Source organism: Theropithecus gelada, chromosome 9 (assembly GCF_003255815.1).
Source record: "Theropithecus gelada isolate Dixy chromosome 9, Tgel_1.0, whole genome shotgun sequence".
In the NCBI taxonomy this organism is placed as follows: domain Eukaryota; kingdom Metazoa; phylum Chordata; class Mammalia; order Primates; family Cercopithecidae; genus Theropithecus; species Theropithecus gelada.
Window position 1 is genome coordinate 64540685 of NC_037677.1, and position 26643 is coordinate 64567327.

A 26643-nucleotide genomic window follows, 5' to 3' on the forward strand; every position below is an offset into this window, starting at 1 on the left:
CACTTAAACTTTAAGTCTCAGAGCTGGGATTTGAACCCAGGCAACAGGGTACAGAATCCACACTCTTAACCATTAAACTATAAGAAATGTAAGAAATCACAGGCCAAGCTCTGATAAGTAGGTTCATCCTTGGAGAAGGCCCAGAAAGAGTTTCTATTGCCTCTGGCGTTCACTGCCTCCATGACCTATCCACCCTCAGCTCCTCCCTACTTGCCCCCAGCTCCCACCAAGTCCTTTTCTTCCTGATTAGTCAACACTCCCCAGCCATGACACCTCTACCCACTTGAAAGTCCTACCCTGTTATCAAGGAAATAGGCTTAGTGCTCTGAGGGGAGCCCATAGCACCACGATCAGCCCTGCCCACTTTGCAAAGTCAAGGCCTCAGCAGACCTGACCACTGCGGGTTACACCCCCAGCCAGGCCTCTGCCCCACGTTGGATCCCGCCTTGTAGGTGCAAGTGGGACTCAATCACCATCATGCAACAAGCCTCTCCTGAGCACCTACTGTGTGTCCAGGCCCCAGGGCCAGCATTCAGAGGAGGATATGGATGAGCGACAATCCTGACCTCCGGGAGCCCACAGTCCAGCAAGGAAAGCAGTCCTGTAAGCGGATCTCTAAGATACCCTGTGGGCAGTGCTAAAATTAGAGGTGTGTCCCCAACAGGCTGAGGGTGCATGTGTCAGAATGATTCACCCTGTATGGTGGGAAGAGGAGGCTCTAAGTGCCTCTGTGTGAGCTCATTTCTCCCGCAGACATCTCCATGACTTACTGGAAGGGCGAAGGAGCACTGGCCTGAGGATGCGGAGACCTGGGGTATATGCCAGCTCTGCCAAGTGAGCCTCAAACACACCCTTTTGCAGCCCCAAAGTTCCCTGCTGAAAACAAGAGGGCCCTGAGTGTGGGACACATAACCATAAGTGGTTTAGGGGCATATTCATAGGGACTTACAGACTGAGCTTTCCTCATTCAATGCCCTTTCCACCCCTCCGATTGCATCAAGGACTTGCCAACCTACCTTTTGAACAGAGAGGGTGGGCATCAGGGTCACAGCCTTCAGCACCCATGACATCTAGCTAGGATTTAGTATCATTGTTTTGTTTTCCCTGTACTATATTTACTTTAAAACTTTACCTGCTATTTATGATGAGGGGTCTTGGTTTCTCATTCATAATACTAACATAAAACCTTCTTTTAAAAATAAATTTAAAGGCGTGTATATTCAGGGCAACTTGAATCTATGTGCCTAGAAAATAAAAAAATATATAATTTTAAAAAGGGAAAAAAGAAAAAGAAATTTAAGTTTAAAAAGTAAGTTTAGGCTGGACGCAGTGGCTCACGCCTGTAATCCCAACACTTTGGGAGGCCCAGGCTGGTGGATCATTTGAGGTCAGGAGTTTGAGACAGTCTGGTCAACATGGTGGGACCCCGTCTCTATCAAAAATACAAAAATTAGCCCAGCATGTTAGTAGGTGCCTGTAGTCCCAGCTACTCGGGAGGCTGAAGCAGCAGAATCGCTTGAGCCCGGAAGGCAGAGGCTGCAGTGAGCCAAGATCACACCACTGTACTCCAGTCTAGGTGAAAGAGTAAGGTTCTGTCTCAAAAAAAAAAAAAAAAGTAAATTTAAATAAGCATATTAAGTAAATAATATTACAATTGGTATCACCTCTATATAGGACAATTTAATAACATCAAAATGTTAAATGCACATACAAAAACAGGCAAAGCTATTCTATACTCCTAGATAATCTAGTGGTGACCACCCCCAAAGGTAAAAGATAGTGCCTAGAAAAGGGCTTGAGGGGTATCTGGCTTCCGCTGTCCATTCTGCTGGTTGACCTGGGGGCTCACTGTACAGGTGTGTTCACTTTGTGAAAACTTATTAAGCTATATACACTGATGACAGGCGTGTGTCTGCATGTATAACATATATTCACATACCCCTTAACTCAACAACCCCATGCCTAGAAATTACTCCGCAGACATATACACCCATGCAAAATGACACATTCAGAGATACTCACTGTGTCACTGTTCTCAGTTAAAAAAAAAAAAAAAAGAGAGAGAGAAAGAAGGAAGGAAGGAAGGAAGGAAGGAAGGAAGGAAGGAAGGAAGGAAGGAAGGAAGGAAGGAAAGAAGGAAGGAAGGAAGGAAGGAAAGAAGGAGAAAGAACGAATGAACATTGGAAACAACCAAAGAGTTCCCCAGCTGGGGACTATTAAATAAATGTGGCATAGATTCCACTCTAGTGGTACATAGTTTTGTGCATAGTGTGCTACCTTATTTTAAATATACATATGTTTGGCCTAGGACATCCTTTGACTAGGATAGCTCAGAAAAGAGTGACAGGAAACTGATAACAAAGGCCCCCTCTGGACTGGGCAGGCCAGGAGAGAGGAGTAGGAGGGGAGGCTTTTCACTAACCACTACCCTTTTCTCTTTTTTTTTTTCTTTTTTTGAGACAGAGTCTCACTCTGTTGCCAGGCTGGAGTGCAGTAGCGCTATCTAGGCTCACTGTAACCTCCACCTCCCGGGTTCAAATGATTCTCCGCCTCAGCCTCTAGCTGTAACTGAAACTACAGGCACGCGCCATCACACCAGCTAATTTTTGTATTTTTAGTAAAGATGGGGTTCCGCCATGTTGGCCAGGATGTTCTCGATCTCTCAACCTCATGATCCACCTGCCTCGGCCTCCCAAAGTGCTGGGATTACACCTCACCCAGTCTTAGCCTTTTCTACTTCTAAATTTTGTACCAAGCCATCATGATGGAAACCATGCATTTCCATCAATAGTAATTTATTTTTTATTTTTTTGCAAGAGTCTCATGCAGGCTGGAGTGCAGTGGCACAATCTCAAGTCATTTCAACCTCCATCTCCTGAGCTCAGCTGATCCTCCCACCTCAGCCTCCCAAGTAGCTATGACTACAGGTGCATGCCACCACGCCCAGCTAATTTTTTTATTTTTAGTAGAGACAGGGTTTCACCATGTTACCCAGGCTGGTCTCGAACTCCCAGGCTCAAGCAATCTGCCCATCTTGGCCTTCCAAAGTGCTAGGATTACAGGCATCAGCCACAACACCTGGCCAATAGTAATTTTTTTTATTTTTAGACCGAGTCTTGCTCTGTCTCCCAACTGCAGTGCCATGGCATGATGTCAGCTCACTGCAACCTCCGCCTCCTGGGTTCAAGCAATTCTCATGCTTCAGCCTCCCGAGTAACTGGGATTACAGGCACACGCCACCACGTCTGGCTAATTTTTGTATTTTTGGTAGAGATGGGGTTTCACCATGTTGGCCAGGCTGGTCTCAAACTCCGGACCTCAGGTGATCCTCCCACCTCAGTCTCCCAAAATGCTGAGATTACAAGTGTGAGCCACTGGGCCCAGCCCCAGTAGTAATTTTTAAAGTAAGCAAAAAGTCTTACAGAAGGTACAAGCCTGTCATAAAACTTATGAACCCTCTAGACCTAAAAACAGATGCAAATTGTTAGCACTTTGTACTTATAAAGCAAGTAACCCTTCCCTCAACCCCAGAGATGGACCCAGAGATAATGGGCTTTCCTGTAAATGGTTTCCAAATAACAGTAAACCTGGTCCAGGACAAATTACTTAACTCACACTGGGCCCTGCCCTGCAGTCAAACTCTGGCACCTGGAGCTGCCCTGGCAGAGCTGGCAGGTGGCTGAGTTCTTGGCATGGGTGTGGAGATTTTAAACAGAAATACTTCTCCAGATGGGAGTTAAGGATTAGTAAGGCAACCTCAGTCGGCAGAGGAGGGAGTCCAAGTTCTGAGAACCACCCTGCCCAAGAGAAGCAAGGCAAGGGTCATTGAGTGGGCTTCTCTGGGAGCTGCAAAGGACAGCGACAGAGCAAAGCCTTAAAAATTAGAGTTCGGGGGCCGGGCGCGGTGGTTCACACCTGTAATCCCAGCACTTTGGGAGGCCGAGGCGGGCGGATCACGAGGTCAGGAGATCAAGACCATCCTGGCTAACACGGTGAAAGCCCGTCTCAACTAAAAAATACAAAAAAAATCAGCCGGACGTGGTGGCGAGCGCCTGTGGTCCCAGTTACTCGGGAAGCTGAGGCAGGAGAAGGGCGTCAACCCGGGAAGAGGCGGAGCTTGCAGTGAGGCAAGACTGCACCACTGCACTCCAGCCTGGGCGACAGAGCGAGACTCCATCTCAAAAAAAAAAAAAAAAAAAATTAGAGTTCGGTTTTATTTAACTGCATGATGTATGTTTGTACTGCACTTGTTTTGCTCATATGTCACTCTTTCCCCATATTGCTAATCCTAAAATAATTCAGTGAGGTGCAGGGCAGAGATTCACTTATTCATTTTACAGATGAGAAAATGGAAGTGTGAGGAGGTAGAGAGATTGGTTAGTAATTTATACATCTGGGGAAAGGGTGAAGCCCGAAATACAACTCCCATCTTCCTACCTCCCTACCCATCAACCTTGGGCTCTCCTCTTTCAATTCTGATCTACAGAGAGAAGGGCTCACAGGCCAGACAAGGGGCAGGCACAGAAATCCTAGGGACGTAAAGGACCTATGAGACCACCTAGGGCAGCAGTTTTCAATACTGACTGCACACTAGAATTACCTTAATTCTGGTAAGTAATTTACTAGAATTAAGCTTAAGTAAATTTAAATAAATACCTATGCCAGGGCACAAGAATCTGTAGATTCTGATGCAACCGCTGATTTCTAGCTCAAATCACCCGCACTCCCATCCCACATATGACCCTCTGTCTCCCTGGAGCTTCCACCAACAGGTCCTTGCTCCACCCTCCCACCCCAAACATGCTGCTCATCTCTCTTCCACATTACCTGGAGTCAGAGAATTGGATTGGAAACTGGTCTCAGACTAGTTTTATAAATGGAAAAGTCAACGAACAGTTCTGAGGCCCAAAACAGGGAAGTGACTTGCCTAAGATATCCATAAGTCAGTAACAGAGCTGAATCTGGATCTCCCATTACTAGGCAAGGCCCCACCCACAAAGGGGTCACAGGCAAAACCAGTCCTGATGGCAAATCCAGCAGCTCCTGCTAGCAGAAGAGACCCAGCAAGGGGTTAAGGAGGACAACAGGGGAGAGTGTGTGCGTTTGGTGGGAATGGGGTGTCAGTAACCACCCTGGGGTCCCTGGCCAAGTCTGCTCTCCTGGCGTACTGGAGGCAGGGAGTGATCCCGGAGTGAGGGGGCAGAGCTGGCCTGTAGGAAGATATCTTCATCTCTAGACCACGGCCCAGCCTAATCTGAGACACCCTTACAGAAACCCAGTATTTTGGGGCAGCTTACACCACAGGTGTCCAGATTCCCTGCGCATGATAGTAATCATGTCTCACACTTCTTGAGCTCTTAGCTAGGCACCGTACCCGGCCTATTTCATTTAATCTCCGCGAGTATCCTAGAAGTTGAAAATAATTACTGTGTCCATTTACAGATGAGGAAACCATGGCCGAGAAGGATTAAGTAACCTCCCCAAGATCACTCAGCAAGTGCTCATTTCAGAAATGCACAAACTAAAATTCGAACAACACAGAGATTAGCAATGTTTTAAATAAAAATTTAAATGTAAAATAAAAGACCACTGGGAGCGACGGAATTCAAAGCTTGGTTCATGTCTAACCCCTACCATCCTGTCCCCTAACAAGGCAGAGGAGGAGGTGAAGCCCAGCGACAGCGGAAACTGAGCACCTAGGAGTGCAGGAGACGTCGTCTGATGGAATCCTCCTCGCCACGCAGGAGGCACGCGCATCCACCAAAGAGGAAATCAAGACGCAGCGGGGAAGCGTCTTTCTTGCTCAGGGTCATCTGCAAGTAATTAGCAGGGACCAGACCCGGAATCCAGGTCTCCCAACCCCGACTGCAAAGCCTAACTACTTAAGCTCCACAGGCCGATGCAGAGGCAAAGTCAGTCCTACAGGGTAGGCGTGGTGGGTGCGGCCAGCGCGGTCACCTCGTCCTAGCCAGTCGGCCAGCGGACAGGTGAGCCAGGTGGCACTCGGCCGGTCGGCAACCAGCTCTAACACTCCCGAAAGGGCGGCTGAAAATTCAGGCTGAGCTCTGGCCGCCAGAATTTTCCGGTTCCCGGGTAGAACAACACACAAGGAGTTCGCGCGCGCTCCCCTGCGCACTCCCTGGAGCGGTTAAGTCTGGACCCAACCCCGGGTTAGTGAGGCGGCGGTCGGAGTGTGGTCCACACCCCCCATCCCGGGGCCCTACTGGGGTCACTCACCCAAAACACGGTGGAGTAGATGATAAGTGAAAACTTGAGCCAGAGGTAAGAGAAGCGCGCGCAGTAGCGCACCTGCTCCGAGTCCCCGCGCGGCATTCTGGGCGCTCCCCGCGCGGGTTACGGGGGCTCCGGGGCTCTCCGGCTTGGTCTCTCAGCCAGAGCTCGAGGCCCCACCTGCGGCTGCCCGGCTACGAGCCCCGCCACCGGCGTTCTCTCCGGGACTGACACTGGCGCGCGGCAATCACAGCCCCAGCCGGGAAGCCTGCCAGTCCTGGCGGCCAATGGGAGGCCGCGGCGGCCCAGCCTCTGGGAGGGGGCGGGCCAGGGGCGGAGCTGCTGCCCTGGGCCCTAGAGGGGACCAAGAAGGGATGGGACCGGGAGACGGTCTTGCAAATAGCTCGAGTGCAACTCTGGCAACGCCTGTGCTAATGCAGGGGGGCGTGGGAGAGTGTGACCCAGAGGTGCTCTACGGAGACAGCGAGCGTGCCTAATCGGGGTACTTAGAAATGCGAACTTTCCTCTGTTGTCAAGAGGGAAAACTATGGGAAAAGGGCAGGAATTAATCGCCCAGGTGTTGAAAGTGCAAATGAGTGTGCCAAACGTGAATGGAATAAGGAAGTGGAGTTGCTCGGCCTCAGGGAGGCGGAGTACGGCATCTTGGGATGTGTGGTAGACCAGGGTGGGGCCAATAGGCTCCCATGGAGCTGGAGTCTGGGGTTTGCTCGTGAAACAGATCTGCTGAAGGCCTTCACAAAACGACCTCGGAAGTCCCTTTCTTTTGCCAGGTGATAACCCAGCCTTGGGAAGGGGTCCTCCCGGGAAACCCCATCTTCAAATTAGGTTGAAGTCCTAGCGCGGTGGCTCACGCCTGTAATCCCAGCATTTAAGGAGGCTGAGGCGGGCGAATGGCTTGAGCCCCAGGAGTTCAAGACCAGCCTGGGCAACATGGCAAAGCCCCGACTCTATAATTAAAAAATAAATAAAAAGCCAGGCACGGTGGTGCGCCTGTTGTCCCAGCTACTTGGGAGACTGAGGCAGGAGGATGGCTTGAGTCGGGGAAGTCAAGGCTGCAGTGAGCCGTGATTGTGCCACTGCACTCCAGCCTGGGAGACAGAGTGAGACCCTCTCTCCAAAACAAAAACAAAAACAAGGCCGGGCACGGTGGCTCAGGCCTGTAATACCAACACTTTGGGAGGCCAAGGCGTGCGGATCACTTGAGGTCAGGAGTTCCAGACTAGCCTGGCTAAATGGTGAAACCCCGTCACCACTAAGAAATACAAAAAAATTAGCCGGGCAGAGGCCGGGCGCTGTGGCTCACGCCTGTAATCCCAGCACTTTGGAAGGCCGAGGCGGGCGGATCATGAGGTCAGATCGAGACCATCTTGGCTAACACGGTGAAACCCCGTCTCTACTAAAAATACAAAAAATTAGCCGGGCGTAGTGGCGGGCGCCTGTAATCCCAGCTACTCGGGAGGCTGAGGCGGGAGAATGGCGTGAACCTGGGGGGCGGAGCTTGCAGTGAGCGGAGATCGCGGCCACTGCACTCCGGGCTGAGTGGCACGCGACTGTAGTCCCAGTTACTCAGGAGGCTGAAGCAGGAGAATCGCTTGAACCCAGGAGGCGGAGGTTACCGACATCCCGCCACTGCACTCCGGCCTGGGCGACAAAGGGAGACTACGTCTCAAAAGAACAAAAAACAAACAAACAGAAACTACAGATGAGGGAGGCAGCTCCCTCTCTTGCACATAGCCAACCACTAACCCAGCCTCCTCCCACCTGGCCTTTTCTCAGCCTGGGACCAGAGGTGGCTGTGAGCCTGTCTCTCATGCTAGATGGTCCCAGTTTTACTCACTGTTGCTTTCCTGTCTCCCCAAGCCTAGCTCAGCCTGGGACTTGGGAGCCAGACAATCCCTGCTGTGGCCTTCAGTAATTAAATCCATGGCACAGAGGTCATAAGCTCAAGCAGTGCTGGGTGGGGTCCCTGGTGGTGATTTCAGGAATGACACTCTTATACAAGTCCCCAGTCCTGGGTTCCCAAGGCTCCTGCATACACAAACTCAACAGAGAAGGACAGTCTCAGAGACTTGAGTCCAGGCTGGCTCTAGCCCCCAGGGCTCTGCCCTAGGAGGAAGAAAGCAAGGTTAGGGGGTGGGAGGGAGGCAGTGCCATGCCTGGAAGGGTAAAAGGAAACCAGTTTCCTGGTACAAAACGAGCAAACCTTGGGAGGATGTTTGTGTGGGGTAGAGAAATAGAATCAGTGGCTCATGCCTGTAATCCCAGCACTTTGGGAGGCCAAGGTGGAAGGTTTGCTTGAATGCAGGAGTTTCAGACCAGTCTGAGCAACGTAGCAAACCTCATCTCCACTGAAAATCAAAAAAATTAGCCAAGCATGGTGACTCGTGCCTGTAGTCCCAGCTACTTGGGAGACTGAGGTGGGGGTATCGCTTCTGGAGCCTGAAAGATCAAGGCTGCAGTGAGCTATGATTGTGCTACAGCACTCCAGCCTGGACAACAAAGACAGATCCTGGTTTAAAAAAAACAACAGAAAAAAAAAGGTGGAAAGAGAACCAGAGACGAATGCAAGCTGCCCTCAAATGATTACCTGAGAGCCAAGAAGACAGCTTACCATAGGGTTAAAAGTTGTCCATTTTGGCCGGGCACAGTGGCTCATGCCTGTCATCCCAACACTTCGAGAGGCCAAGGCAGGGGGATCACTTGAGGTCAGGAACTCAAGACCAGCCTGGCCAACGTGGTGAAACCCCAGCTCTACTAAAAATACAAAAATTAGCCGGGCATGGTGATGGGTGCCTATAATCCCAGCTACTCGGGAGGCTGAGGCAGGAGAATCACTTGAACCTGGATAGCAGAGGTTGCAATGAGTCAAGATCGCGCCACTGCACTCCAGCCTGGATGACAGACCTAAACTCTGTCCCAAAAGAAGAAAAAAAAAAGTTGTCCTTTCTGTCCTTTGAGGAGGAAGACTAACTTTTTATTCCTCTTTGAGGGCTAGAGCCTCCATCCAGCCCTGCAGAGCTAAGTTCACACCCATTATTTGAGGTGCTAGTCTCTTCCCCACCCATAGAAGCTTGGAATCCTTTTCATACCCTGGAAGGCTAGTTTAGCCTCCTAGTTCCCTTTCACTCTCCGTATTTAAACTACAGTCCCAACTGCCACACACCTCCTCCATCGGGTTTCCTTCCTAGTTGCCCCTGGACTTCTATTCTTCCCTTCAGGCCTCTCCAACCAGCTGCATTTTCTCTCATCTTTCAAATATTCCCTGGTGACACACAAGCTTCTTAGCAAGCCCTCTCAGCTCTCCCTAAGCCCTTGAGGTGAGCCATCCCTACAAAGAGCCTTGGAGCTCTTTGGGGCTGGCACAGCCTTTCCCCGGCTGCTGGGCTCCTTCATTGTGCCTCCCCACCTGCACCCCTGACCCTGGCCCCAAGCACTAGCGCTCCTCCTGAACCACATTTGCAAACACTGAGACCTCAAAAGAAATGGCCATCTGTTTCCCACTTTTCCTTCTTTAGCCAGGAACTCTGGCCTAGAGGCCAGTCGGCCTGGTGCAAATCCTGGTTTTGCCATTACTTTTTTGTAGAACTGTTAGAATGTGTGGCATAGTGTGACATACAGGTGTGAATGTAACCCTAGCTGCAGATTAAAAGCACCTGGTGAGCTTTAAATGTATCCTGATATTCAAGCCCCACTGCAGTCAAGTCAAAATCCCCACCAACAGGAACCTGGTAATCAGTATTATTTTTAAACTCCCCAGGTAATTTCTTATTTTTATTTTTATTTTTTTGAGAGGCAGTGTCGCTCTGTCACCCAGGCTGGAGTGCAGTGGCATGATCTTGACTCACTGCAACCTCTACTATCCAAGTTCAAGTGATTCTTCTCCCTCAGCCTCCCAAGTAGCTGACATTGCAGCCCCCCACCACCACGCCCAGCTAATTTTTGTATTTTAGTAGAGACGGGGTTTCACCATGTTGGTCAGGCTGGTCTTGAACTCCTGACCTCAAATCATCAGCCCACCTCAGCCTCCCGAAGTGCTAGGATTACAGACATGAGCCATTGTGTCTGGCCTCCCCCAAGTAATTTCTAAAGTGCAGCCAGAATTAAGCATCACTGGTACAGAGGTAGTCATGAGGGTAAGGTTGTCAGCCAACATCTTACCAGAAAGCCACATTCCAGAGGCCACTTACTCAGCTATCCACTGATATACTGGTAAATATTTAAAAACTGGCTGGTGTGGGGGATTCCAATTTCCATAAAGTAAATACTTCCACCATGTCTGATTTTAAGTTACCAACTTCAAGTCAATGAACTTGGGAGTTCAGAGGCGTGCAGAGTCTGGAACAATCGCTCAGTATCCCATGCAAATATCCATATCTCAATCTACCCCAAGGCCTTTCTAATTAGCATAATGAATTGGGCTTATTAATTAGCATAACAGGTATTAGAAATGAGTCTCCTTTGGAGAAATTAACAGTATTCAAGATATTTAGATTGGCTAAAATAGTTTTGGCACCACCCATTCCTTGTTCAAACAGTGTCAAAGAATCTTGGGAAGCTGCTAATTCTCACTTATGGATAATATACTGAGCTAAAGGCTTGAGAGTGCTTCTGTCTCGAAGTATTCCAATGCAGCCATTGGTCAAACTGAATCTTGCCTTTAGAACATTGTATTTTCCTCCAGCAGACCCTTCCTGAAAGGTGGAAAAGTTCCTAAAAGGACAGAAAGCTGGGCCTTCTTGAGTTTCACAGAAGAGGTTGTATGAACCAATTTTATGGCTACTTGCTAATAAATGTTTGTTTTATAGACATTTGTATGGGCAGCAGAATCCATCCTGAGATCTGTTTTCGTGTTAGCTTGGCAGTGAGATTTAGGGGGAAATGACTAACCCTTGCCTTTAGTGGCTATTACAGTTTGTGAAAAAGAAGCTAAAAATTATGCATGACCAACTTGACTTGAGTATGTCTGTATTCATGCCACTGGGCAAAGGACTCTGTCTGTGCCTCTGTTTCCCCACCTGTGAAACAATGAGGTTGGCCTGTTTCTCTTCCAGCTCTAACAATCTTAGCTGTAATTCTCACAGTCAATAGATGAGTCAGCAAATACACAACGAGCTTCTCCTATGAGTCAAGTCCTGCCCAGGCTCTGAGGATACAACTGCAAACAAGATACACAAGAGCTTCTGTTCTATTCTCTTGGAGAGTGGGGGATTGTAGGAACATGCAACACATGAAAACAGACACATGAAAAGTATCATTTCAGCCCTCAAAGTGGCTCACTGGTAATCCCAGCACTTTGAGAGGCTGAGGTGGGAGGATGGCTTAAGGCCAGGAGTTGGAGACTAGCCTGGGCAACAAAGTGAGACCCTGTCTCTACAAAAACAAATGTTTTAAACCGTCCGGGCACAGTGGTGCATGCCTGCAGTTCCATCTACTCAGGAGTCACTGGCAGGAAGATTGCTTGAGCCCAGGAATTTGAGGCTTCATTGAGCTATGATTGCAACACTGCATTCCAGCCTGGGCAACAGCAAGGCCGTGCCTGAAAAAAAATAAATAAATAAATAAAGGAAAACAGAAAAGTATAATTTCAGATATGGATCCCTGCTAAAGATCTGAGGGTAAAGCTTTTAAGTGGAAGAAACAGCAAGTGCAAAGGCAGGAGGCAGGAAAGGCCTTGGAGAGATCTGTGTGGCTCATGCAATGGGCTCCTGGGAGAGTGGAAGGAGGCAAGGTCAGAGACATTGAGCCTGTGGCTTTAGAAAATGGTTTAGATTTATTTCTAGTTTCACTGAGGGCCATTGGTAGGTTTTAAGCAGGAAGGTGATACAGAATCTGATTTGTGCTTGGGCAGGCTCCTGTATGGAGGATGGACAGGAGTTGGGTGAACCTACAGAAAGGGAGGGAGGAGGAAGACTGGTTAGGAGGCCATTGCAGCAGTCCCAGTGCAAGAAGGTTTTGACTTGGACTAAGAGGACAGCACTGGAAATAGTGGCAAGCAGTTTCATTGGGGATATACATTACGGGTAGAGCCAGGAGGGCTTACTGATGCATTGGGTGTGGAGTGTGAGAAAAAGAGAAACCAAGGATGATCCCAAATTCTTTTGCCTCAAGCAACTAGGTAGATGTTGCTGTCACTTACAAAGGCAAGAGAGATCAAGAAGAGTGGCAAGGGAGGTTAGGCCAAAACTGGAATTACTTTTGTGCTTGTTTCAGCAGCACATATGCTTTTTAAAAAAATGCAATTTATTTGGCTATTTTATTTTTTGAGATGTCTTTTCAAAATCCAGGTGCAGCTGTCTGGGGGGCTCAGAGGTGAGGTTTGGGTTGGATGATATAGATTTGAGAGTCATTTGATCCATTTATGGCCTATATGAGGTCATCTAGGGAGAAAGTATAGCAAGAAGAAAAAAGAGAGACAAAGGCCGACCCTGGGCCCTCCTACATTGAGAATGAGAGAGGCAGCAAAGAAAACAGAGAAGGTACAGTCAGTAAGGAAGAAGGAAAATAAGGCCAGTGAGGGCACAGGGATGCTTGGAGAAGGAGAAAAGATGTGGGAAAGGATTACGTGTCCTGGCAACTCCCCTTCCAACCTGTGCCAAGGCTTCCACTATGTCCTGAGAGGTCAAGTAGGGGCAGCACAGAAAATCATCCATTTGCTTTGCAAGATGTGAGTCACAATGACCTGATGAGAGCTCTTTCCACAGAGCATCGAGGTGAAAGCCTTATTAGAATGGATGAAAGAGAGGAAGAGCGAGAAGTAGAGGAAGCAAGTACAGGAAACACAGGGAAGAAGACATTCCTTCAAGCAGTTGTGAAACCATTCACAAGGGAGTTTGCACATGGACTTCTTCCCATTCCACCAAATACACAAAAGTAACCTCTATTTGGGAGATTTTCAATGACCATGAACTCCTTACAGCTTCTATCAAGAGGTAGAATCTATTTTTCCACCTTGTGAGTCTATGCTGCACTTCTGACTTGTTTTTATCAATAGAATGTGATGGAAGTGAGGTTTGAGTTCTAAGCCTAGGAATCAAATGCCTTGACTTGTCATGAGAGCACTTCTGAGCTAGCCTGCTGGAGAGACCACATGAAGTAGAGCCATGGCTCCTTGCTGACAGCCACCAACTGCCTGACATGTGAGTGAAACCATCTTAGCCCATCCAGCCCATCAACCCAACCGCTGACTATATCCATGTAGTGGATCCAGGCAAGACCAGCAGAACCACCCAGCTGAGTCCAGCCCAAGTTTGTCAACACACAGAATTATGAACTAATGCATGATTGTTGTATTAAGGCACTAAGGCACTAAATTCTGGGGTAATTTGTTTTACAGCAAAAGCTAACTGTTACATTCATAGATCCTTTTTTTTTTTTTTTTTTTTTTTTTGAGATGGAGTATTGCTCTGTCACTGAGGCTGGAGTGCAGTGGCACGATCTCAGCTCACTACAACCTCTGCTATCTGGGCTCAAGTGATTCTCCTGCCTCAGTCTCCCGAGTAGCTGGGATTATAGGCACCTACCACTGCGCCCGGCTAATTTTTGTATTTTTAGTACAGATGGCATTTTACCACCTTGGCCAGGCTGGTCTTGAGCTCCTGACCTCTTGATCCACCCACCTCGGCCTCCCAAAGTGCTGGGATTACAGGCATGAGTCACGCCCAGCCTCATAGATACTTAAAAAAAAAAAAAGGAACTCAAATACCCATCCCTTTCTTTCCTATTCCTCTAGTTCTTCCCCCGAAATACTGCAATTTTGAATCTATATATTTATTCTTGAAATGGGACTTCATCCTCATTAGTAGAGTGATGAGTAAAAAAAACAAAAAACAAACAAAACACACACAACAACAAAAAAAAAGACGGAAAGAAAAAGGACTTCACTGGGCACAGTGGCTCAAGCCTGTAAACCCAACACTTTGAGAGGCTGAGGCAGGAGGATTGCTTGAGGCCAGAAGTTTGACACCAGCCTGGGTAACATAGTGAGACCTCATCTCAAAAAAGAAAGAGAAAGAAAGGAGGAAAGGAAAAGAAAGGAAAGGAGAGAGGAGAGAAAGGAAAAAGGAAAGGAAAAGGGAAAGGAGAAAAAGAAAAAGGACTACCGTTGTCCAGGTTTTCCATGACTCCTGTCTTTCAACTCCCAAGGCTCTATATTCATTCTCTACTAGTTATTTCTTTAGCATCAGGCATTGAGCTGGGGGCTCTCACATAATTACCTCTTAAATCTCACAACCCATGGAATTTGGCAAATAAGGAAACTGAAGTTCAAAGAAGTAAACTGATTTTTCTCCATTAAAGTGGGCTGGGCATGGTGGTTTACGTCTGTAATCCCAGTACTTTGGGAGGCCAAAGCGGGCTGATCACGAGGTCAGGAGATCGAGACCATCCTGGCTAACACAGTGAAACCCTGTCGCTACTAAAAATACAAAAAATTAGCTGGGCATGGTGGCGGGTGCCTGCAGTCCCAACTACTCGGGAGGCTGAGGCAGGAGAATCGCTTGAACCTGGGAGGCAGAGGTTGCGGTGAGCTAAGATCGCGCCACTGCACTCCAGCCTGGGCGACAGAGCGAGACTCCATCTCAAAAAAAAAAAAAAAGTTAAAGTGCCCCCTGACCCAGCAAGCAATGTGCTTTTTACTCCAATGCAGTTGTAGCCTCAGCTACATTAGAATAAAATGATTTAACTAAGTGGCTAAAAAGCAAATTGGAACAATACACTCAGTTCAAATATTGGCAGTTCAATACTGGTTGGAGTTGAAGCTTTACATGGAGAGGCAGGTTACTGCAAAATAGTAGTTCCAAGAGATTTTAAGTGTTTTTTTTTTTTTTTTTTTTTTTTAAGGATCCATTAAATAAGTCTAGGAAATACTGCAGGACTTCTTCATAGCCTTTAGTGAGAATGGATACGGTACTGTGTATCTCTAAGAGGAAAGAAGGATATGTAGCCTCTCTGAACTGCATTTGAGGACACAACATTTTCCCTAGACACCAGCTATTATCATCTCAAGGAACTAGCATATCTTGAAACATACTTCGGGAAATGCTGTCCCATGGCACTAGTTCCTAATTCTTTTGAAGTTGAAAGCAACCTCCTCAAAGTTTTATGCTCTATACTTAAGAGGAAAGTTAAAGACAACAGTGATTATTTATGTTTTATGCTTGGCTTTGCAAATTACACAACTTATTCTGCAATGATTGTCAAACAACCAGACTAGGCTATGATCACCCGTGTTAGGGTCCTGCATGGGAGATGGGCACATTTTAGTGACTTTGGCCCCAAGGGGATTCAGGACAACAGCCTCCAAGGACGTGCAAAATGCTCATTACTCAGAAGGGCCTGGGTCACCCCAGCGGCTTCCTGTTTTAGAAATCCCCTGGAGAGCTGCCTCTAAAAGCCCTGCTCCTTCTGGCTTCCTCTCCACAGCCCCCACCACTGCCCCCACAGAAGGCCGACTGCCCAGATCCTCCTCCATGCATCCCTGGGCCATTCCTACCCTTGGCTACTGAACAGCCGTCCTTGCAGCCCCCATCCCAGAACTCCTGTCCTTCCTCCTGTCCTCTGCCATCCCCTGATGAAAGACTGCTCCTGACCACCAGCTGGGGAGAGTGGATGGCCTCATGATGACCTAACTGACCAACCACAGTGTCTATTAGTGGATGATTGACACAGCCATGCTGTGAGCCCTGTGCAGCCATTGGAGGTGATGTAGAAAGGTATTGAGTGTGCTGGAAACTGCTCTTCATACCCTGAGGTTCTGTCTGTGTGTTTGGGGGTGGAAATGGAACATAAGTCAGGTTCTTTAAGTTCTGAGACTTCAGCAGGCTTTCTGGGCCTTTATCCCCAGCAATGGTACGGGGAGCAGAGAGGTGATACCAGCAGGTGTATGAAGCCTTTGGAACCCACAGAGGAACTATCTTCAGCCTTTAGAAGGGGACATCTGGGGAGTTCTGCAGACAGTGGCCTAGGCCAGATGACAGAACCAAACTAGAGGGTCCTGAATCTGGCAAGTGGGTATATGCTATGGGAGATGGTCACTCCAGGCTGGGGTCCCAGGGCTGGGAATGCAGTCAGGAGCTGGCAGAGCCTACTAGAGTTCTGCTGTGTCTGGTGAGCCTTTCTGAGGCAACAGGCTCTGATTGTGCACTGCCCCTAGGTGATGGCAGTGCATGAGTTGGGGAAGGCTAGTGGGTCACTAAGCATAGGGGTGCTGGGCCATTTCATGATGTAGTAAGGAAGGTATGTGGGGCAGGACACACAACAGTAAGTTCAATATAATAATAACTATTTCCCAAAACATACTGTACCTCCATTCGTAAGAATGAGGTCACACCTTTATAAAAGAAAAAAGTGGAAGGGAGTTCTCCTCAAATAGAAACATGCAGATGTCAGGCCAGGTACGGTGGCTCACGCCTGTAATCCCAGCACTTTGGGAGGCCGAGACGGGCAGATCATTTAAGGTCAGGAGCTCCAGATCAGCCTGGCCAACCTGAGGAAACCTTGCCTCTGCTAAAAATGCAAAAATTAGCCAGGCATGGTGGTGGGTGCCTGTAATCTCACTCTGGAGCCTGAGGCACAAGAATCGCTTGTACCTGGGAGGCAGAGGTTGCAGTGGGCCAAGATCACACCACTGCACTCCAGCCTGGGCAACAGTGAAAGACTCCATCTTAAAAAAAAAAAAAAATGCAGATGTCCATTCTTCTCCTGTATGACCAGTTTCCCAGCCTGGACCCCAGGTGCAACTGCGCATCTTTTGGGACTTGTTCATTTTTCGGCAGTGTGTGTGTGTGTGTGTGTGTGTGTGTGTATGTGTGTGTGTGTGTGTATACGTATATACATATATATATACGAAACCCTCAGAGAGTAGAGGGAAAATCTTCCCTCACCTTCAGAGGCAAAGCCTCCAAGACCCCCAGAGCCACTTCTCTTCCTCACAGCCCAGGGCTAGCCCTATACTTGGCATCCACCCTTGTAAGGTATCTGTCTTCTGGCTGGCTTTCTCTGCCAAAATTTTTTAGATTTCTTGATAGCTTATTATACCTCCCAAAAAAATTTTTAATCTTTTTGGAGTCACCTAAATCAGTGCTGTGAGGCAGGGTGGGTAGCCGTTTGTATGCCCAATTACAAATGAGAAAACAGGTTAGACTATTTCCCCAGGTCATTGAGAGAATTAGCAGTAAACTAAGACTGACAGTAGTGGTGATTCAAGAAGTCCCAGAGCTGGGAGGATCTTAGACATAATTGTGTCCAACATCCACATGAGTGGATAGAGAAACTCAAGCTAAAAGGGTGGCGTGTTGCTCACGGCTATATATTTAAGTTTGTGTCCTCTTCTATTTATGTGCTGTATTGCACAATAAAATGTTTTCTAAATGAGAAATATCCTGTTTAATTTTCATGTCTATGATGATTAGTGAGGTTGAGGACACACATTTCTGAAAATTTCCTGTTTTTATCCTTTGCACATTTTCCAATTAAGAGATTCTTGTAAGTGGCCAATGCCAGGTGGCTGACAGGCTGAGAAAATGCCATTCACACCTCTTATCTCCACAGGAGAGGGGCCCTTCTAGATGAGGAGACTCCAGGCTGGTCTTGCAGAGCTTTTTGTTTTGTTTTATTTTGTTTTTTTGTTGTTGTTGTTGTTGTTGGGGGGGGATGTGGACAGAGTCTCTGTCTGTCGCCCAGTCTGGAGTATAGTAGCGGCACGATCTCAGCTCACCACAACCTCCGCCTCCCGGGCTAAAGCGATTCTCCTGCTTCAGCCTTCCGAGTAGCTGGGATTATAGGTGCCCACTACTACACCTGGCTAACTTTTGTATTTTTAGTAGAGTCGGGGTTTCGCCATGTTGGCCGGGCTGGTCTCGAACTCCTGACCTCAGGTGATCCACCTGCCTTGGACTCCCAAAGTGTTGAGATTACAGGCGTGAACCACCGTGCCCAGACATCTTGCAGAGCTTTGACAGAGGAAGAGTCTCAGAGCCATCTGCCTGCAGGGCCTGGCCTTGTTGGGGTTCAGCCAGGCATTCCGGGGAAGCAGCTGGGGAGCATTGGCTGATGGGATGTTGGACCAGGCCTGCCTGACTCATACTGGAAGAGGTTAGATGTCCCGGTGCCTGGGCATCATGCCCCGAGCAGCTCCACCTGTCACTCAGGAGGGCAGGGCAGCTGCTCTGGGAAAGGTTGGGTGCTTCTGGGGGAGGGGAACCTCAGGGGAGTCAGCTGTGCTCCCAGGGCAGCCTGAGGGCACCAAGGATAGAGTAGTAGGGGACACTGAAATGGGGTCTGGACTTGAACCTGTGATTATAGAGGAAGGTGGGCAGAAGAAAGGCTGGAAGGCTTTTACATTCAAAAACACACACGGATCTGCTGGTTCATGAGCAGCAATCAACGAACCACAGTGTCTGGCCATGTGCTGGTTGCTATGGAACACCAGCAGCCCTTAAAGGTGGATTTTACAGTTTGCAGTTGACAAAGCACCTCCACCTCATATATTAGAGCACTTTCCACATGTAGATTTACTTGGAGAGTGCCCCCTTCCTTGCTGGATTGTCAGCACTGTGGGTGGGAAGAACCATCTTATTTCCAGATGCCACCCCGGTGTCTGGGTGCCTGCGGGGTGCCGGACACAGGTAGGTGCTCATTAAACATGGAAGCCAGCTGTCCCCTCAGCCATGAGGACTGACTCTCCGGCAGCCCCACCTTAGACTTCTGGCAGCTGAAGACTTCTGCTGAATTCTGCAGAATTCTGTCCTTCCCCAGACTTCCCCTGAAATTCAGTCACCATTTGATGACAATCTTGTTGGGTCTCCGGGAGGCGTCAGTTATCTGCTCCCAGACTTTCTGGCTTTCTCCTACTTCCTATTTTCCCTCAGGGCATTTTAACTTCCTCTTTCCTGTTTACTGAGCTCAGCTCAGCGGCAGCACCTACTTTCTATCTTACCCAAATCCCTCTCAGCCTTGTTCAGAAAAAACAGAAGGCACTTCATTAACAAAATATAATCTTCGTTACAACATGTGTCGACTAAACTGTTGTTTTTCTTTCTCATGGGTCATCATAATCACTCTGTGTGTAGAAAAAGACAGGAAGGATTCTCCCAGGTTTACCCAAAAGGAGACAGTCTCAGATTTTTTGCCCAAAGTTTCTCACTCTGCCAGAGCATACAGCCCTGAGCATTTCACAACTGCAGAGAAACCAAGTCAGCCCCGGGGGATAGAAGCAGGGGGTCTGGGGAAAGACCACTGCTAGGGGCTGCTGAAACATTCACTGTGGGTGCTCAGTTTCACCTACTATTTAGTGCTTAGTTATAGTGCAGTGTAACTGCTGTGAGGCTACCTTGTAATTAAAGTCAGCTGGAGCTAGAGGGATCATAAACTTCTTTTGGTAACGGATCTAAACTCCCTCCAATTTCATTCTCTCAGGAAGCCACGTCAACTGCCCCCAGAATGTCCTCTAGCTTAGCATTGCTCATATGTTTTTAACATTACCCGGAAATGTATGATATACTATAGCACAATGTGCATACAAATCACACAACTGAGCCTGAAACAAACTCGCCCTTACCATGTGATGCATTCTTTTATTTCCTATACCATCCTTTTGTTTGAACTCTATTCACAACCCACTGTTTGAAAGCACTCATCTAATTGAATCAAACTGCTGACAGAATGCTTCCAGAGAAGCCTTGCTGGGCCCATTTTGGCAAACAGGAAAGATGCACTTGGATTTACAACATCTGTTTCTACAGCAAATATCGAGGTATTAAGCAACAGTCAAACCTATATAAATATGGCTCCAGTGATCCTGAAAGTTCCATGATGAAGTGTTAAATGCCAGTGTTCCTCACCTCCCTTACCCTGTCAGTTCACTCACTCTTTGGGTAACATAATCAGGAAGCCCTGAGGTGCACCTGAAGCCCAGAGAGCCCCGACATCTCCAAGGACAAGAACGGGTTTGGGGCTTCTGTCTCCTGAGCAAGAGCTGAGAGGCCAGTGGCCAGAGAGAAGGCACGTCCTCCTTTCAGCATCAGATGGCAGGGAATTTCTGGTGTCTGGAGATGACCCCACCAGCAGAACTCTTCTCAGGGAGGGGCTGCTTCTGCTGCAGGCTGTGTGTGGCCCTTGGGGGCCTGCCCTACCCACCTGACCTCTGTGGAGCAGGGGAAACTGCACGAGCTGACTGATGGATCCCAGATGGCCATGAGACTCTGAGGACAACTGGGAAGGAGAGAGTGAAGAAGTGACAGTTTGCCAGACCCGTCCCTCACCATGGGCCCAGGAGAACACAAAGTACATGATCTTCCAGCACTTCACTGGTTTTGCCCTACTCTAGAAATATCAACAGCCTTGTCCCTGTGGGGAACCAAGAGGAAAAAAACATGAGCAAGTAAAGAAAAATTGCACCTGTTTAAGAGGACTCAGTAACACGAAGGAGGAAGCCCTAGGTGAACTAGTAGGAAAGGCAGAAAAGAACCCCAAAGAGAAAGGAGGGAAACGGGTATGGGAACTCTCAAGATGTGATCAGAGCACACTCAAAAAGATTCTTGCAAACTAAAATGCATGACTTTCAAATATAGCAATTCATTAGAAGACAGTAAATGCTGAGAATTGAATCAGTGGTCCGGAAGACATTGCGAGAGAGACATCTTGCAGTATAGAGCAAAAACATAAAGAAGTGGGAATCTGAAAGGAACGAGAAGAGATGTGGAGGCGAAATCCAAGATGAAGAAACGTAGCAGCTGCTGTTGGCTGGCTAGTCAACCCCATTTCCATCCATTCCCTTCTCTGACTCCACTATGGAGACTGGAAGAGTAAAATGTACTCATTATCAGCTCCCCTTGCTGGATGACACAGTTCTGGCCAATGGGACATAAGCTTCCAATAAGATTTTCTGGGTTTTTAAAAACTATAAAATGCGGCCAGGCACGGTAGCTTACGCCTGTAACCCCCAGCACTTTGGGAGGCCAAGGCAGGTGGATCACGAGGTCAGGAGTTCAAGACCAGCACGACCAACATGGTGAAACCCTGTCTCTACTCAAAATACAAAAATTAGCCAGGTGTGGTGGCGTGTGCCTGTAATCCCAGCTACTCAGGAGGCTGAGGCAGGAGAATCGCTTGAACCTGAGAGGCGGAAGTTGCAGTGAGCCAAGATTATACCACTGCACTCCAGCCTGGCCTACAGAGAGAGACTCTGTCTCTGTAGCTCAGCCAGGGCTACGTGCTCCACGGAGCTGGTGGGAGCCAGGAACAGATGGGAGCCCCACCTCCTTCCAAGTTGGCGGGGTGGGAGCCCTGCTATCCTGGGCACAGCTGCAGCTGCCCAGCCGCAGCTACAGACTCAAGCATCCCTTACTCTCAGGGGCCCAGGAAGCTCCTTGCCCTGCAGGCTTCGAAGTGCCTGCTCCCACTGCCTGGCCTCTCCCTGCCCCCAGCGCCTGCTCCAATTATGGAGCAAGGTTGTGACCAAGCCCGGGTACTCTCATGACCCAACCGGGTGTGTGCATGCTTGGGACGGTGCTGATATGCCAGCCCCCTGCCGCCTCAGCCCCCTCCTGACTCTGGACACAAACAAGCCTGGGAGGGAGGCTGAGGTGGGACTGAGGGTGGCTCAGCATGGGCCTGCCAGCCTTCCAGGCCTTGGCAGGAACTGCTTGGGTGCCACGGATGACATGTAGATGGTGGCACGAGGCATATAGACTCTTGGGTGGAAAGGGGCAGGTCCTTGGTGAAGCCCCACATTCAAGCCAGGGACGTCCTAAAGCATAGGGCGAGGCTGTCAGTTCTGTGTAGAGTCCACAGCCCAGAGTGAGAACTTAAGGGTGTTTTTTCCAGGCCCACCCATGGCCGCCCATGAACCAGTCAGCACACACTTCCTCCCTTCTGAAGCCTGTAAAAAGCCTGTAAAAACTCAACCAGACTCACAGAGACATCGGGACAACCTGCCTGTGGATAGGAACTACCCACTCCAGGTCTCCTCTCTGCTGACAGCTGCACTTGTCAGGACAACCTGCCTGCAGAAAGGAGTTACCCACTTTAGGTCTCCTGAGAGCTGCACTATTGCTTGATAAAGCACCTCTTCACCTTGCTCACCCTCCAATTGTCCATGTGCCTCATTCTTCCTGGACACAGGACAAGAACTCAGGACCCAGCCAAATGGCAGGACTGAAAGAGCTGTAACACAAACAGGGCTGAAACACACCCACCCGCTGGATTGCCACATTGTGGACCACGAGAAGGAGAGACGAACTGCAGCCCTTTGGGGATCCTAGACCTAGGAGCTCCCCAGCACAGGGCTGTGACACCCTGTTTGGGGCTCTGTGGTTCTTGGCATTTCCCAATCTTTTGGGCACCACTGCATTCCCAGGTGCCCACATTGGAGGCCACTTGTGGTATGCCTGGTCCAGTTGCAGCCTTGCAGGGAGCCAGCACCCATGCTGGCGCCTGGAGCTGCCTACCCCACCACAGCTGGCATGCCTGACTGTGTGCAGTGGCCAGACCCCATGCTCACTCACTCATGCACCCTTTACCGCTCTGTGCCTGGCTCACCCTTGGTAGGCATGGGATGCAGGCCAGTAGCGTGACTCAAGTGCAGCCTGCCAGGTCAAGTAGATAGAAGGAGCCCAGTGAGCGCAAGTAAAACTCAGGCAAAGGCACCACCGGCCACAGACGTTTCCGGTTGGCAAAGCGGTACCTTTAAGGATCCCGTAACATGAGCCACTGATGGGGGAAGACAAAGAGAAAACAGTAGTGAGCAATAGATGTAGTTAAATCCAAATGAATGCTACTGATATGGTTTAGATTTGTGTCCCTTCCCAAATCTCATGTCAAATTGGAATCCCCAGCATTGGAGGAGGGGCCTGGTGGGAGGTGATTGGATGATGGGGGCAGGTTTTCCCCTTGCTGTTCACGTGATAGTGAGTGAGCTCTCATGAGATCTGGTTGTTTAAAAGTGTGTAATACCTCCCCTTAATTCTCTTCCTCCTTCTCCAGACATGTAGGATGTGCTTGCTTTTCCTCTGCCTTCTGCCATGATTGTAAGTTTCCTGAGGCCTCCCCAGCCATGCTTCCTGTACAGCCTGTGGAACTGTGGGTAAGCTAAACCTCTTTTCTTTATAAATTACCAAGTCTCAGGTAGTTCTTTATAGCAATGTGAAAATAGACTAATACAGCTACCACAGGACTCAGAAATTCCTCTTCTGGGCATATACACAAAGGAAGTGAAATCACCACCTCATAAAGATATCTGCACTCCCATGTTCATTGTGTCATTATTCACCATAGCGAAGATATGGAAACAACCCAAGTGTCTGTCCACAGATGAACGAATAAAGAAACTGGTACATGTATACAACACATATATTCAGCCCTAAAAAGGAACGAGATCTTGCCATTAGCCACAACATGGATGAACCTGGAGAACATTACACTAAGTGAAATAAGCCAAACAGAAAGAAAAATATTATATGATCTCACTTATATATGGAATCTTTTTTAAAAATTGAAGTATACAAAGATAGAGAACCAGACAGTGGTTACCAGGAGCTGGGAGTCAGGGAGAAAGACATGGAAAGACATAAGTAGAGTACCAGACATGTGGGATGAAGAAGTCTAGAGATCTAATGTAGGTAGATCTAATAAAATGTAGATCTAATTTTATTTCTTAGGGCTCTAGGTAATAAAATTGTACTGTCAATGAGATTCATGCTAAATGAGTAGATGTAGCTGTTCTTGCCATAAAAACAAAAAAAAAGGTAACTGTGAGATGATGGATATGTTAACTTGCTCCACAATAGTAACCTTTTTATTATCTATATGTATCCCATAATATCACGATGTATATCTTAAATAAACACAATAAAATTTATTTTTAAAAAAATCTAGGGCTGGGCATGGTGGCTCATGCCTATAATCCCAGCACTTTGGGAGACCAAAGCGGGAGGATCTCTTGAGCCCAGGAGTTCAAGACCAGCCTGAGCAACATACCAAGACCTCATCTCTACAAAAAAGTAAAAAACCTAAATGAATTATGATAACATGACTGGGTATGAAATGTGTGTGTGTGTGTGTATACGTGTGTGTAGATATAGATACATTTTTAAGTGAGAATTCTTGGAATAAATAATCCAGATTTAAAAATACTCCAAGACAGCTGAGACCAAGGGCTAAAGCTGGGAGACTGAAAAAAATATGGACCACCGGGGCAGTACTCATTTCTCCAGCTCTGATCTGCTGTTGTACCAGGCGTCTAATAGGGCCTGTGTCTGCCTCCTTCTTGAACAGCTCAGAGAATTCATCTAAACAGCCTTCCTACAGCAGCCCCCAACTCCAAGGGCCAAACAGGAGTTCCAGACCAGTGTTGTCTCTGGAGACATTGACACAGCAGCCAAGTTGATTGGTGCTAGGGCAGCCACAGTTGGTGTGGCTGTTTCAGGGGCTGGCATTGGAACTGTGTTTGGCAGCTTGATCATTGGCTATGCCAAGAACCCATCTCTCAAGCAGCAGCTCTTCTCCTATGCCATTCTGGGCTTCCCTTGTCTGAGGCCGTGGGGCTCTTCTGTTTGATGGTCGTCTTCCTCATCCTCTTCGCCATGTGAGGCTCTGTGGGGATCACCTGCCTGTCCCTGTTGCTGCAACTCCATGCCATTCCTGGTGCTGGGATGTGCTAAGCTTTACCATTCAACACAATGTTTCTCTAAAAACAAACTAACAGGCCAGGCGAGGTGGCTCACACCTGTAATCCCACCACTTTGGGAGGCTGAGGCAGGTGGATCATTCGAGGCAAGAGTTTGAGACCAACCTGACCAACAAGGTGAAACCCTAACTCTACTAAAAAAACACACACAAAAAACAAAATTAGCCAAGCATGGTGGCGCATACCTGTAATCTCAGCTACTACGGAGGCTGAGGCAGGAGAATCACTTGAACCCAGGAGGCGGAGGCTGCAGTGAGACGAGATCATGCCACTGCACTCCAGCCTGGGCAACAGAATGAGACACCATCTCAAAAAATAAAAAGAAAAACAAACAAAACGAAAAAATACTCCAAGGACTAAAGAAGTTAAATGATATCGGTGAAACCCAGGACCTTGAGTGGAGAAGAGGAGAGAATAGGGGGCAGAAAACTGTCTAAAAATTTTATTTACCTTGAAAAATAAAAAGTAAGTAAAATGTCTTATTGGGGAAAATGTAGCTATTTAATTTTATGTATTATTAGAGAACTAAAACTTTAATTAAGGTGGTTAGAAACTCCAAAGCAGGTGTTCTAGAATTTGACCAAGAAAAAAAAGGAAAGAACGAGATACAGAGAAAAGAACCATGTTGCCTAAAATAAAGCATAAATGTGGCCGGGCGCGGTGGCTCAAGCCTGTAATCCCAGCACTTTGGGAGGCCGAGACGGGCGGATCACAAGGTCAGGAGATCAAGACCATCCTGGCTAACACGGTGGAACCCCGTCTCTACTAAAAATACAAGAAAAATTAGCCGGGCGAGGTGGCGGGCGCCTGTAGTCCCAGCTACTCGGGAGGCTGAGGCAGGAGAATGGCGTGAACCCGGGGGGGCGGAGCTTGCAGTGAGCCGAGATCGCGCCACTGCACTCCAGCCTGGGCGACAGAGCAAGACTCCGTCTCACAAAAAAAAAAAATAATAAAAATAAAAAATAAAATAAAATAAAATAAAGCATAAATGTAAAACATGATGAAAGGAATAAAAGTATTTCAGTTACTACAACAAATATGAATGGGTTTATGCACCTATTCAAGAGATTGTCAGTTGCATTGAAAAAGAATCTAGCTATATATGGTTAATGTAAGATGTACCAAAAACAAAGTGAAAAAGGAAAGTTGAAAATAAAGGAATAGGCAAAGAGGTAGCAAGCAAAGGCAGCCTACGAAAAAAAATCAGCATCACAACATTAATATCAATGTCACAAGATAAAATGCATAAAACGGCCATGCATGGTGGCCCAGGTCCATAATCCTAGCACATTTCGAGGTCAAAGCAGAAGGATTGCTTGAGCCCAGGAGTTTGAGACCATCTGGGCAACATGGTGAAACCCCATCTCTACCAAAAATACAAAAGGTAGCCAGGCATGGTGGAGCCTGTAGTCCTAGCTACTCAGCAAGCTGAAGCAGGAGAATCACTTGAGCCCAGGAGGTGGAAATTGCAGTCAGCTGTGACTGCGCCACTGCACTCCAGCCTAGGTGAAGAGTGAGACCCTGTCTCAAAAAAAAGAAAAAAAAGAAGGAGAAGGAGAAGGAGAAGGAGGAGGAGGAGGAGGAGGAGGAGGAGGAGGAGGAGGAGGAGGAGGAGGAGGAGGAGAAGAAGAAGGAGGAGGAGGAGGAGGAGGAGGAGGAGGAGGAGGAGGAAGAGGAAGAGGGAGAAGGAGAAGGAGAAGGAGAAGGAG

General features: G+C 48.1%; 1 protein-coding gene and 1 pseudogene across 2 annotated transcripts in view; one reads left to right on the plus strand and one right to left on the minus strand.

Moving 5' to 3' along the window:
• The window catches only part of TSPAN15 (tetraspanin 15), a 55202-nt gene extending 48741 nt beyond the window's left edge, over nt 1-6461 (minus strand). For both annotated transcript variants that reach the window (XM_025397713.1, XM_025397712.1), the window contains exon 1: nt 6238-6461. In XM_025397713.1, the coding sequence (XP_025253498.1) occupies nt 6238-6333 (96 nt within the window). In that variant the 5' untranslated portion in view covers nt 6334-6461. The remainder of the gene's footprint in view (nt 1-6237) is intronic.
• Nucleotides 6462-24276: 17815 nt separating this feature from the next.
• Nucleotides 24277-24836, plus strand: LOC112631052 (annotated as a pseudogene).
• Nucleotides 24837-26643: the final 1807 nt, after the last annotated feature.